The following is a 15,349-nucleotide window of genomic DNA, read 5'->3' on the forward strand; positions in this document are numbered from 1 at the left end:
ACAACATACAGCAGTCAGCATATGGTGCTAATCGATACATAGTCAATATATAAACTCCTTACACTCTCCTTGTATAGTCAATATATACACTTCTTACACTCTCCTTGTATAATCAATATGTACACTCCTTACACTCTCCTTGTATAATCAATATATACACTCCTTACACTCTCTATACAGGCAGTATATACACTCCTTACACTTTCTCTGTATAGTCAGTATATAATGTACACTCCTTAGACTCTCCCTGTATAGTCAGTATATACACTCCTTACACTTTCTCTGTATAGTCAGTATATACACTCCTAACGCTCTCTATACTGGCAGTATATACACTCCTTACACTTTCTCTGTATAGTCAGTATATACACTCATTACACTTTTTCTGTATAGACAGTATATAATATACACTCCTTACATTTTCTATGTATAGTCAGTATAAAATGTACACTCCTTAGACTCTCCCTGTATTGTCAGTATACACACTCCGTACACTTTCTCTGTATAGTCAGTAAATAATGCATACTCCTTAGCCTCTCCCTGTATAGTCAGTATATACACTCCTTACACTCTCTATACTGGCAGTATATACACTCCTTACACTTCCTCTGTATAGTCAGTATATACACTCATTACACTTTTTCTGTATAGTCAGTATATAATATACACTCCTTACATTTTCTATGTATAGTCAGTATATAATGTACACTCCTTAGACTCTCCCTGTATAGTCAGTATATACACTCCTTAGACTCTCCCTGTATAGTCAGTATATACACTCCTTACACTTTCTCTGTATAGTCAGTATATACACTCCTTACACTCTCCTTGTATAGTCAGTATATACACTTCTTACACTCTATTTAGTCAGTATATGCTCTCTGTACACTCCCTATACTGTGATGTGATACCCTGTATCAAATTCAGTCCCTATTTATTGTGTTGGTTCTATTTACAGTGATAGATTGTATATAGATTTATCCCCTTTATTCAGTATTGTATATATCAAACTATATACAGTGGTGTAATGCATATATGCCTGTATGTCATATACTGTATATCATTATATACTCATTATATACTCTCTATGTACAAAATGCCATATAATATTGCATATACGTTTCTTTAATTATTTTTTGCACAGAGATACATTGTATCCATGATTAGTTTCCTCTACAGAAACATGTTCTCTATGTGTAGTGTATTCTCATCCATACAGATCAAGTGAGATCCCCCATCTCCATCCAACCACAATGTATGAAGTCTTTTCTCTGTCCTGCCTGTTCCCTGACTTTGTACAATGCTACATCCTATGGATCTCCATCCAACCACAGTGTACAAAGTCCTTTCTTTGTCCTGTCAGTTCACTGACTTTGTACAACACTACATCCTATGGATCTCCATCCAACCACAGTGTACAAAGTCTTTTCTTTCTCCTGCCTGTCCCCTGACTTTGTACAACACTACATCCTATGGATCTCCATGCAACCACAATGTACAAAGTTTTTTCTATGTCCTGCCTGTCCCTTGACTCTGTACAACGCTATACTCTATGGATCTCCATCCAACACTGTATACAAAGTCCTTTCATTGTCCTGCCAGTTCCCTGACTTTGTACAATGCTATATCCTATGGATCTCCATGCAACCACAATGTACGAAGTCTTTTCTCTGTCCTGTTTGTCCCCTAACTCTGTACAACGCTACATCCTATGCAACTCCATCCAACCACAATGTATAAAGTCTTTTCTGTCCTGCCAACTCTACATCCTATGCATCTCCATCCAACCACAATATACAAAGTCCTTTCTCCTTTCTCCATACCTCCTATCTCCTGATTTTCTACAACCTTATATGACATCCTATACATCTCACTTATAGTTGATAGCTACAAGGCAAAATATCTGTTTCCAGGGACTTTATTATACAACTATGCCTTGTGTCTGTATCCAGAGACTTTATCTACTGATACATTAGATCTATATCAACAGACTGATATATATGTCCTACTACTTTGTGTGCTGATACCCTTTATCAATGTCAATGTCCTAATACAAGGTATTATAATACATTCCATATCTTTTCCACCAATATCTTGTATTCTTATCCAGATATTATACATTATGCACACTATATTCATATCAAGGGACTTTATTATACACTGATACATTGTATCTGTATCAGAAGACTGTAAATTGTATCTCTACCCAGATACATCGTATCTGTATGCAGTGGCATTATATATTGATACGCTGTATCTGTATTCAGATAAGTTATGTATTGATTACCAATCTATCAAGAGACTTTATACATTGTATCTGTATTCTGATATTTTGTATACAGTATTGATATTGTATATTCTACTTTAAACATAATGTCTGTATCCAAAGACTTTATACATTGTATCCTGCAGTCCTGGGTCCTCTCGGTATGGAAAGTATTTATGTACGCACAGCCCAGTAATGGAGGGACTGGTACCAGTGCAGTGCCCTGGCCCGGCTTTATAGTGATACACATCGTCAGATGACAGTACATACCTACAGGCAGCCTGCCCCTGGCACAGTGTATATCCACTTTTATAGAGATGTACAGTGATATGTGGTGTATACACAGATATCCTCCCTGGTACATTTACCCAGCCTGTCCCTGGCACTGTGTAGAACAGGGTTACATTGTATCAGTGGCAGTCTGCTCTCTCCTGGCACTGTACCCCTACCCTTCCTCTCTTTTCTCCCTGGCACAGTCTGTATTACTGCCAGACATCTCTACATACAAAGTGTATTGGTGCCAAGGATCGCTGCCAGTCTGCATGGTACTGGTACCAGTCCTCCCTCTCCTGACACATGGTGGGTACTGGTACCATTGCTCCCTCCTATCCGTGCCACAGACCTCTTTACATAGGGATATATAAAGTGGATTGGCGCCAAGCCTGTATGGTACCGATCCTCTCTCTGGCGCAGTCGTCATGGTACCAGTACCAGTCCACTCTCCCCTGGCAGAGCCTGTATTGTACCAATACTGGTCCCCTCTCTGCTGGCACAGTCTGTATGGTACCAGTATCAGTCCCCTCTCCCCTGGCACAGTCTGTATGGTACCAGTACTGGTTCCCCCTTCCCTGGCACAGTCTGTATGGTACCAGTACTGGTCCCCTCTCCTCTGGCACAGTCTGTATGGTACCAGTACCAGTCCCCTCTCCCCTGGCACAGTCTGTATGGTCCCAGTACCAGTCCCCTCTCCCCTGGCACAGTCTGTATGGTCCCAGTACTGGTTACTTTCTCCCCTTGCACAGTCTGTATAGTCCCAGTCCCCTATTCCCTGGCACAGTCTGTATGGTACCAGTACCAGTCCCCTCTCCCCTGGCACAGTCTGTATGGCCCCAGTACCAGTCTCCTCTCCTCTGGCACAGTCGGTATGGTCACAGTACTGGTTACTTTCTCCCCTTGCACAGTCTGTATATTCCCAGTCCCCTATTCCCTGGCACAATCTGTATGGTACCAGTACCAGTCCCCTCTCCCCTGGCACAGTCTGTATGGTCCCAGTACCAGTCTCCTCTCCTCTGGCACAGTCTGTATGGTCCCAGTACTGGTTCCCCCCTCCCCTGGCACAGTCGGTATGGTCACAGTATACTGGTTACTTTCTCCCCTTGCACAGTCTGTATAGCCCCAGTCCCCTATTCCCTGGCACACCCTGTATGGTACCAGTACTGGTTCCCCCCTCCCCTGGCACAATCTGTATGGTCGCAGTACCAGTCTCCTCTCCCCTGGCACAGTCTGTATGGTCCCAGTACTGATTCCCCCCTCCCTTGCACAGTCTGTATGGTCCCAGTACTGGTTCCCCCCTCCCCTGGCACAGTCAGTATGGTCCCAGTACCAGTCTCCTCTCCCCTGGCACAGTCTGTATAGTCCCAGTACTGGTTTCCCCCTCCCTTGCAAAGTCTGTATGGTCCCAGTACTTGTTCCCCCCTCCCCTGGCACAGTCAGTATGGTTCCAGTATTGGTTTCCCCCTCCCTTGCAAAGTCTGTATGGTCCCAGTACTGGTTTCCCCCCTCCCCTGGCACAGTCAGTATGGTCCCAGTAGAGTTGCCCTCTCCCCTGGCACATGTTGGGTACCAGTCCCCCATCCCTTCCCCTCCCCGGGTACTCACCCATGAGAGGCAGCAGAAAGTAGAGGGTGGCATAGAACATGATTACAGCTCAGAAGGTCGGTGTTGGTAATATTCCCGGGTGACAACATCCACATCCATCCAGAGATCGGGCACATCCAGGGGACACAGCTCCAGATCTGTACTCCACACAGGGCAATTATCCACAACAATCCAGGGGGGAGATAATCCAACACTCCGCTCCGACCGACCGACCGACCGACCTCCTCCGATCCCGGCCAGGTACACTGTGCGAGCTGAGCACCCAGTCCCGGAGTCCTGAGAATGCTGGAGGGGCGGGGCCGGGGGCGGGGCAACTCCAGGGGGGGGGGGTGAAGACTGGCATCAGGAGGGTAAGATGGGGGCAGAGGAGGATACAGACTGCCTGGCATCAGAGAGGAGCAGAGGGGTTACAGACCGACATTAGAGGGGGGGGGGGCAGACTGGCATCAGAGGGGGTGGGGGTACAGACTGGTATTAGAGAGGAGCAGAGGGGTTACAGACCGAAATTAGGGGAGGGGAAACAGACTGGCATTAGAAGGGGGCAGAGGGGGGTACAGACTGGCATCAGAAGGGGGCAGAAGGGGTACAGACTAAGATTAGGGGGGCAGGGGGGACAGACTGGCATCAGAAGGGGCAGAGGGGGGTACAGACTAACATTAGAGGGGGGGGGCAGACTGGCATCAAAAGGGGCCAGAGAGGGGGGGGGGTACGGAATGGCATCAGAGAGGAGCAGATCGACATTAGAGGAGGGGGTGGGGGGCAGACTGGCATTAGAGAGGAGCAGAGGTGTTACAGACCGACATTAGAGGAGGGGGGGGGCAGACTGGCATCAGAAGGGGCAGAGGGGGGTACAGACTAAGATTAGAGGTGCAGGGGGGACAGACTGGCATCAGAAGGGGGCAAAAGGAGGGGGTACAGACTGGCATCAGAAGGGGCAGAGGGGGTACAGACTAAGATTAGAGGGGCGGGGGGCACTGGCATCAGAAGGGGGCAGAGGGGGTACAGACTGGCATCATAAAGGGGCAGAGGGAGTACAGGCTGGCATTAGAAGAGGGCAGATGGGGGTACAGACTGGCATCAGAAAGGAGGGAAGAGGGGGGTACAGACTGATATCAGAAGGGGCAGAGGGGGGTACAGACTGGCATTAGATGGGGCAGAGAGGGATACATACTGACATCAAGAGGGGGCATAGGGGGTACAGACTGACATCATAAATGGAGGAAGAGGGGGGTACAGACTGATATCAGAAGGGGCAGAGGGGGGTACAGACTGGCATTAGATGGGGCAGAGAGGGATACATACTGACATCATAAATGGATGAAGAGGGGGATACAGGCTGACATCAGAAGGGGCAGAGAGGGTACAGATCGACATCAAAAGGGGGGGGGGGAGGGGGGGCACGGAGGAGCATAGATGGTTGGGGGATTCAGGGCTGCAGGAGGAAAGGGAGGCTGATTTGCAGTGAGGGAAGGGTGAGGGTTGGGGAGTTCCCTCTCTTACCCCTGGTATAAAGGTTTAGGGGTCTTTGTGAGCAGGGAGGGGGGAATCAGGATCTCTGCCTCCCCCTCCCCCCTGCTAATCCAGCAGTAGATGGGAATGTCCCCAGGAAATTGGCTCCTGGCACAGATCGCACAGCCCCGTGAATAGGCTTCTGAAAACTATTATGAGGGCTGATAGTAAGCTCTTGGGGCAAGACTCCCAAATGGCCGGACATGTGTCTGTGCTCCGGAGGATGAACATGTCACAGATCTCTTGTCTGTATCCTGCCCCAGCCTGCCACAACCCATTGATCGAACCTTTCACTGGCTGCATGCTTGTTCCGCGTCACTGACTCAGTGATAGAAGAAAGGATGAGGATGACTGACCTGTATCTGTAATAACATATACGAAACGACGCTCCCATCTCCATTCTGACCTGTCCCTTAAATCTGGATGCAGTACCAGCACAGCCCAGACCCCTGCATGAAGAACTACTAGTACCAGCACAGCCCAGTGTCCTGCGTGAACCAATATTAGTACCAGCTCAGCCCAGTGCCCAGCATGAATCTCTACTAGTACCAGCGCAGCCCAGAACCCTTCATAAAGAGCTACTAGTACCAGCACAACCCAGTGACCAACATGAAGTAGTACTAGTACACAGGGGCGTACCAAGGGGTTGGCCAGATTGGCGCCGCCAAGGGCGCAGGCCTGGGGGGGGGGGCGCAAAAAAATTGTCAGTGTTAGCAGTGATTTTTGCACCCTTCACTCAGCCTGCACCCCCAGCGCCCCCAGGCAGCATGCGGCTCCAATCCTTGAGCCTGTACCACCGCTCAGCACAGTGAGACTCCTTCAACCTCCTCTCCCAGGTAAAGCTGACTGGGGGACCCCCCCCCCTCTCTCTCTGTCACCCCCATCTCTCTCTCTCTCCGTCACCCCCTCTATCTCTGTCACCCCTTCTCCCTCTGTCACACTCACTCTCTCTCTCTGTCACCCCCTATCTCTGTCACACTCACTCTCTCTCTCTGTCACCCCCCCTCTCTCTCTCTCTCTGTCACCCCCTCTCTCTCTGTCACCCCCTCTCTCTCTGTCACCCCCTCGCTCTCTCTGTCACCCCCTCGCTCTCTCTGTCACCCCCCCTCTCTCTGTCACCTCTCTCTCTCTTTCTCCGTCACCCCCCTCTCTTTCTCTCTCTGTCACCCCCCTCTCTCTCTGTCTCACTCTCTCTGTCACCCCCTCGCTCTGTCACCCCCTCTCTCTCTCAGTCACCTCTCTCTCTCTCCGTCAACCCCCTCTCTTTCTCTCTCTGTCACCCCCTCTCTCTCTGTCTCACTCTCTCTGTCACCCCCTCTCTTTGTCTCTGTCACCCCCTCTCGGTCTCTGTCACCCCCTCTCTCTCTCTCTGTCACCCCCTCTCCCTCTCTCTCTGTCACCCCCCTCTCTCTCTGTCACCCCCCTCTCTCTCTCTCTGTCACCCCCTCTCTCTCTCTGTCATCCCCCCTCTCTCTCGCTGTCACCCCCTCTCTCTCTGTAAACCCCCCCTGGCTCTCTCTTTCGGGGGGGGGGGCACAGATAGAGCTCCTCGCCAAGGGCGCTGGAGACCCTCGGTACGCCTCTGCTAGTACAAGTGCAGCCCAGTGACCAACATGAAGCATTACTAGTACCAGCGCAGCCCAGTATCCTGCATGAAGCACTGCTAGTACCAGCGCAGCCCAGTATCCTGCATGAAGCACTGCTAGTACCAGCGCAGTCCAGTACCCTGGATGAAGCACTGCCAGTACCAGGGCAGCCCAGTGCCCTGCATGAAGAACGACTAGTACCAGCGCAGCCCAGTGCTCTTCATGAAGCACTACTAGTAACAGCATAGCCCAGTATCCTGCATGAAGCACTGCTAGAATCAGCGCAGCCTAGTGCCCTGCATGAAGCACTACCAGTTCCAACATAGCCCAGCGCCCTGCACAAAGTGCTACTAGTACCAGCACAGCCCAGTATTCTGCATGAAGCACTAATAGTACCAGCACAGCCCAGTGCCCTGTACAGGAGCATCACTAGTACTATACAGTCAGCCAGGTACCCTAGAAGATCATTAATAGTACCAGCACATCCCAGTATCTTGTATGAAGCACTACTAGTACCAGCACAGCCCAGTACCCTCTACAGGAGCATTAGTAGTAATGTACAGTCAGGTACTCCAGAGGATCATTAATAGTACCAGCACAGCCCAGTATCCTGCATGAAGCACTAATAGTACCAGCACAGCCCAGTACCCTCTACAGGAGCATTAGTAGTAATGTACAGTCAGGTACCCCAGTGGATCATTAATAGCACCAGCACAGCCCAGTATCCTGCATGAAGCACTACTAGTACCAGCACAGCCCAATACCCTCTACAGGAGCATTAGTAGTAATGTACAGTCAGGTACTCTAGAGGCTCATTAATAGTACCAGCACAGCCCAGTATACTCTAAAAAGCACTTGTGGTACAAGCATAGCCCAGTACCCTGCACAGAAGCTCTACTAGTACCAGGGCAGCACAATACTTTGTACAGGAGCAGTAATGGTACTGTCACAGTCCAGTTTTCTGTAGGGAGCACTATAAGTACCAGCACATCCCAATACCCTGCACAGAGGCACATGACAGCCTAGTCTAGTAAACTGTACAGGAGCATTAGTGGTACCAGCACAGCCCAGCACCTTGCATGGAAGAACTTCTAGAACCAGCATAAAAGCTCTTAACTTTTCCAATAAATAAAATATGGATTAAAAAATAAATAAAAAAGGATTATATGAGATTTTAGTGAATAGATTGATATTTACAATACATTACACATACTGTAATTATAAATATTATGGTATTGTGCAGGAATGGTGATATGGTGAACAGGCTCTGCTAATAAGAGCTTACACTTTATCTGCTCTGTCTCCCCATTGAGGCACTAGAAGTCCCAGCATGCCTTGGCAGCACACAGGTCTGGTAGGAGGATAATACAAGGCAGGGCTAGGAGGGGTCTGTCTTTGATCTGAGATCTGTCACTTTATTGAGCAGCAGAACAAACAGTCTGTCCTCAGTAGTTGAGTTGACTCTGGAAGAGTTCCCAGCACAGGGTACAATGTGGTACACTGACAATGCCATCTGCCTGGACAATGGCCTTCTGTGCTGGAGGTCCATAGGTCAACCACTGCAACTAGGAAATCTATTGATCTGAGTTCTGATACAAAGGGATCTATGGATCACACTGAAGGGGGGACTGAAGGTTTCTAGGGGGCTCCAGCCAAGTGGACAGAAAGTGGTTCATTTCCTGTAGGTGGTAGGGGGTGGAATTGGGAAATTAGGAGATTTTATTGCTGATTTGCTGATGGGGATTGGCTCTTGTATGCTCTCATCCAGCCATTTCCACCTTTGTAGTATAAAGTCTAGTCCGCCTTTTCTGGCCTATGTATGAGAATCTCCATTATTCAATGGCCTAAAATAGAACTCCAGCTGTAACACTAAATAGCATATATGTGAGCCGCTTCACCTGTCAGAGGAATTCTGTTCAGCCGCCTTTGTGGTTCTCACCATCTTCCTGCATCAGCTGCCCCCTAATTGGTTTATAAAGTGGTATTACGAAAATGTCAATGACCCACATGGGCTGTTACCTCTGACCCACATGGGCTGTTTCCTCATGTTGGCTGTTTTGACAACTTCCTTTCAAGTTCCCAGTACCTGAAACATGTTAGCCTGACAGCGCTCAGTTTATCTGGAATTCTTCTTAAGGATAAGAATAGTTTCTATTTGAATGTAAAAATCTGAACATTGATATTAGCTGTTGAATAAAGTTAACCCCAAACCCAGATGATGTTTGATTTGGACCGGACTTCATGAATTCTGATGTTCCAACCTCTGTCTGAGGTTATATTCAGCTACACTTTTGGGGGTTTGGGTTCCCAAAAGACTTCTGGAAGAAAGTGACCAAAGCTTGCTCAAACGTCTTATTATGCCTTAAATCTGCTTTTGCTGTTGCCTGAGCATCCCTAGCTTGTTTGCCAGGTCCCACCAGATTCCACCAGGTCTTACCAGATCCAACTAGCTCCCACCAAATCTTACCAGGTCCCATCAGCTCCAACAGGTCCCACCAGATCCAACAAGATCCACCAGATCCAACCAGGTCCCACCAGATCCAACAGGTCCCACCAGATCTAACCATGTCCCACCAGATCCAACCATGTCCCACTAGAACTCAACCAGGTTCAACCAGATCTCAACAGCTCCAACATATCCCACCAGATCCAACCATGTCCCACTAGAACTCAACCAGGTTCAACCAGATCTCAACAGCTCCAACATATCCCACCAGATCCAACCATGTCCCACTAGAACTCAACCAGGTTCAACCAGATCTCAACAGCTCCAACATGTCTCACCAGATCCACCAGGCCCCACCAGATTCAACCATGTCCCACTAGAAGCCACCAGGTCCCACCAGATCCAACCATGTCCCACTAGAAGCCACCAGGTCCCACCAGATCCAACCATGTCCCACTATAACCCACCAGGTTCAACCAGATCTTAACAGCTCCAACATATCCCACCAGATCCAACCATGTCCCACTAGAACCCACCAGGTTCAACCAGGTCTCAACAGCTCCAACATGTCCCACCAGATCCACCAGGCCCCACCAGATTCAACCATGTCCCACCAGAAGCCACCAGGTCCCACCAGAAGTCACCAGTTCCAACAGGTCCCACCAGATCTAACCATGTCCCACCAGATCCAGCCAAGTCCCACTAGAACCCACCTGGTCCAACCAGGTCTCAGCAGCTCCAACATGTCCCACCAGATTCATCAGACCCCACCAGATTTAACCATGTCCCACCAGAAGCTACCAGGTCCCACCAGACAGGGCCATCTTACCGAATGGGCACGATGGGCAGTTGCCCGGGGGCCCCACCTGCCCAGCGACCCAGCCCCAGCCAAGCATTAGTCCTGATTCCCGTGTGCATCCCGCTGCTGCACTTAGCAGGTGAAAAGCGCCTGTTGGCCCTGTGCTGCTGTCAGGCCATTTGGGCCGTGGAGGGGGAGCCCACAACTGCAGGAATCCCTGTCCACCTTCATGGGAACAGGCATACACAGGACAGTCGAGTCTGACTCTCGTCTGCGTGTGTTCCCCGCACCCAGCTGCCAAACTTGGAAGCTGTCATTAGCCTGGCACTGCTGTACCAATAAATATCACCATATCAATAATTTGCATTTTTATTCCCGTGGGCGATTGTGTAGACAGGGCCCCAGTGCACTGCATTGCCCGGGGGCCCTTTAATGCTCTTAAGATGGCACTGCCACCAGATCCAACCAGGTCCCACCAGAAGCCACCAGATCCAACAAGGTCCCACCAGATCCTCCCTGCCTGTCTTATTATACTTGGTAATTTTGTTAAGAAAAAGGCTCACATTGTCTGTTGGTCCCATCATTTGGTCATCATTGCTTGTGTCCTCAACACCCCTGTGGGCTCTCAGCACCTCTGTAATTCCTTTGGACCCTCTGTGTTAGCTGCTCTGTATACTCCAAGTGAGCACCAGTGTTTCTGCACCTGGCTGCCCTGTATACTAAAAGTAAACACCAGCGTTCCTGCACTTGGCTGCCCTATATGCTTCAAGTGAGCACCAGCGTTCCTGCACCCAACTGCCCTGTATACTTCACTTCAAGTAAAAACACCATTCCTGCACCCAGTCACCTTCTACAGTCCAGGAAAGCACCAGCAATACTGTACAAGGTTGCTCTCATGTTCCCAGTGCCCCATCACTGCATGAAACCTTCCCTACTGCTCCTGTGATCCCAGCACCCCTGTGCTGCAATTGAGACTTAGACTGTGCTCAGAAATCCAGTATCTTCAGAGCATTCCTGTTTCCTGGTCATCTTCTGTACCCTACATGGTTGTGCTTGAGGACCACAACCTGGGAGCTGTTCTGCAGCTAAACCCATTACCTCTTGTGGGGTGCTCTGGTATCTGCATTTGCCCCTCTGGCTACACCTTCCCTATACACACAGACACCCTGATTGGCCAGCATTAGGTATCTACTTGTCTCTGTTGTTCTGGACCATGGAGCCCAATTCAGTGTACAATTTATTTACTTTTTATGACAAGAGGTCCAAATCCAACGCGTTTCAGGAAATCAAAGCTTCCCCTTCATCAGGACTAAGGAATGATCTAACATGAAATGGTATAAACAGAGGAGGTAAAAGTGTAATGCAGTTCATTCATTGAAATAGGCTGCCCTACGGGCGAGAAACACGTAAAAGAAGTCTCTGACTCTTTTCCAAAAACAAACTGTGCTGCCCTTAGCATCAAGAAACATATTTGATGATGGGTCCACTTTTAGAGGCAAACCAACCTATTGGAGAGTTTATTGGGCAGCCATGCTGGGATTTGTAGTTCCTCAATAGTTGGGGTGTCTTTGTTGGCTCTCTCCTCCTGGGAGTAATGAAGGGAGCTGTGTGATCGGCACCCTGTGCCGTGTGATTGTCCCCGCGCTCTGATCTCTTATGCTCATTGTAGGAAATTACTGAAAGCCAATAAAGAGTGAGCGTTGCCTGAGGGCGCAGCGGCCTCTACAGAGAACTGACTGCAGAATTTCCTCCGCTGCTGCAGAGCGCAGAACGTTTCACCCTGTGTGTTCCGTGTCAGATGGCAGCCAGGGAGCTGCAACACATCCACACATCTTTTACATTAGTGTTACTTTTTTTTTTTTTGCAAGATTACTATGTATTTATATAAACCCCGGCCTTCCCTCCAGCCTTCCCTCCAGCCTTCCCTCCAGCCTTCCCTCCAGCCTTGCACAGTTGTACTGGCTTCTCTCCTGTACTGATATTCCTTACTCTGATTTCACTGCAATCTGTGAGGTGCTCACAATGTGCATTAGAAGCTGCACCAAGTCAGACAGAGCCCCTCCTCATTTTCTTGGCTGGAGGGCGTCCAGCATCATCCAGCTCTTTCCTCCCTAGCTTGACTGTCCCTGGCCCATCCTCCGTTCCATTCTTTGGAGCACTTGTTTCTAAATTGCGGTCCAGATGCCGCCCTTTGCTTTCCTTTAATCGGCTTTGGGGTGCTATTTCTCCCACTGACACCAACAATGGGGCACTACAGTATTCATCCCACTGGCACAAATACCGGGGCACTATTCCTCCCACTGACACCAATGATGGGGCACTATTTCTCCCACTGACACCAATGATGGGGCACTATTTCTCCCACTGACACCAATGATGGCGCACTATTTCTCCCACTGACACCAACTATGGGGCACTATTTCTCCTACTAACACCAATGATGCTGCACTATTCCTCCCACTGACACCAATGATGGGGCACCATTCCTCCCACTGACACCAACAATGGGGTGCTTTTCCTCCCACTGTCACCCACAATGGGGCACTATTCCTCCCACTGACACCAATGATGGGGCACTATTCCTTCCACTGACACCAACTATGGGGCGCTATTTCTCCTACTAACACCAATGATGGGGCATTATTCCCCCAACTAATAACAATGAAGGGGTGCTATTCCTCCTATTGACACCAACGATGGGGCACTATTTCTCACATTGACACCAACAATGGGGTGCTATTCCTCCCACTGACACCCACAATGGAGTACTATTCCTCCCACTGACACCAACAATGGGGCACTATTCCTCCCACTGACACCAATGATGGGACACTATTCCTCCCACTGACACCAACAATGGGGTACTATTCCTCCCACTGACACCCACAATGGGGCACTATTCCTCCCACTGACACCAACAATGGGGTACTATTCCTCCCACTGACACCAACAATGGGGCACTATTCCTCCCACTGACACGAACAATGGGGCACTATTCCTCCCACTGACACCAATGATGGGGCGCTATGCCTCCCACCGGCCCCAACAATGGGGTAGTATTCCTTCCATTGACACCAACAATGGGGAACTATTCCCCCCACTAACAACAATGATGGGGCGCTATTCTTCCCACTGACACTAACGATGGAGTTTTTGGTTGGTTATGTGGACAAGGCCAGAACTAATCAATGAACAAATAAATGGCACTAACATCCCATTATACTGATACCAAGAACAGAGAAGCGCAAGATGAAGGACTTTCTAGGTGCTTTTCTTTTTTGCTAAATAAGGTCATTTTACAAGACTGTTAAAATATTAGTATTTATTAAATCAAACAAAATTTTATAAAACCATTGACACATCTAAAAATCACCATACAGAAATGTTACTTTTTGGATTGAATTGATGTTTCTGTTGGTTTTGTTTCGACATGTTTCGCCGTACAGGCTTCTTCAGGAAAATGCACGGTACATTTAAACTTCTAGACAGAAAAAAGATCTCCCCATACCAATACAGAAACCATGTATTGAATGGCAAATGACAATACATTCAAATAATCAAAAATGCATCCCCCTCCCCAAGCAGGGGTTCCCCAAGTATGGTATCACCTATTGAGATGGTGGAACAATGTAACATTTAAAGTGAAGGGAGTCTGTTCATAGTGACAGTATGTGCCAGTGAAAAGGAATCACCCCCATATGCCGAGTCTCCCGCAGGGAGGAACATGGAAATCCAAACTCTAAATGAAAAATGAGGATGGGAAATTAAAGAATAACAGGGAAATATTCCTGTGATAGAGCTAATAATCACCAAATGTAATCCATACTTACCTAAATGTGAATAAAAATACATGTAAGGGGAGCCAGGATGTCCTCTGGGGCACTATTCCTCCCATTGACACCATTGATGGGTTTCTATTCCACTCATTGACACCAACGATGGGGTGCTATTCCTCCCACTGATACCAATGATGGGGCGCTATGACTCCCACTGACACCAACGATGGGGCACTATTCCTCCCACTGACACCAATGATGGGGCACTATTCCTCCCACTGATACCAATGATGGGGCATTATTCCTCCCACTGACACCATTGCTGGGGTCCTATTTCTCCCATTGACACCCACATTGGAGCACTATTCCTCCCACTGACAACAATGATGGGGCACTATTCCTCCCACTGACACCAACAATGGGGCATTGTTCCCCCCACTTGCAGCAACGATGGGGCACTATTCCTCCCACTAATATGAACAATGGGGCACTATTCCTCCCACTGACACCAACAATGTGCCACTGTTCCTCCTAAAGACACCAATAGTAGGGTGCTATTCCTCCAGCTGACACCATCGATGGAGCATTATTCCTCCCCCTGGCACCAGGACTATTCCCACTGGTCACACTCTGGCCTCACTAAAGTTTGAAGAAAAATAAACTGTCCCTTTGATTATTCATTTTGAAGACTTCTTCTTTAGAGTTTTTTTTTATTTGTTTAATCATAGATGCTCAGCATCACACGTGGGTGTTACACATGCAAATACAGCCTGCCTGGGAAGGCCCACTCTTCCAGACTGACATCCACCCATCAAATAATTATCATATTTACATATATCCTCCCAAGAGCAAGACAGACTCTTGAGAGGAGCATTGAGGTAGGGTGCTGTGATGTGTTCAGGAAGCTATATACAGCACCCTGCTGGCCCCTCCCACCTGCCTTGATCTGCCTGCATTGCATAGAGAAGCACAGAGACCCAGTGATAGCATCAATGGTTCTAAAATATGGTACAGCAAGTCATCATAGGCGTGCGCACAGGGTGTGCCGGGTGTGCCTGGGCACACCCTAATCACCTAGGGCACATAGCA

At 48.6% G+C, this 15,349-nt stretch overlaps 1 protein-coding gene across 2 annotated transcripts in view; it reads right to left on the reverse strand.

The window, feature by feature from the left end:
- GFRA1 (GDNF family receptor alpha 1) overlaps nt 1-4,410 on the reverse strand; it is a 285,945-nt gene extending 281,535 nt beyond the window's left edge. For both annotated transcript variants that reach the window (XM_082267955.1, XM_082267954.1), the window contains exon 1: nt 4,145-4,410. In XM_082267955.1, the coding sequence (XP_082124081.1) occupies nt 4,145-4,184 (40 nt within the window). In that variant the 5' untranslated portion in view covers nt 4,185-4,410. The remainder of the gene's footprint in view (nt 1-4,144) is intronic.
- Nucleotides 4,411-15,349: the final 10,939 nt, after the last annotated feature.

The sequence above is a fragment of the Pelophylax lessonae genome, assembly GCF_965119305.1.
Source record: "Pelophylax lessonae genome assembly, chromosome: 9".
Taxonomy (NCBI): Eukaryota; Metazoa; Chordata; class Amphibia; order Anura; family Ranidae; genus Pelophylax; species Pelophylax lessonae.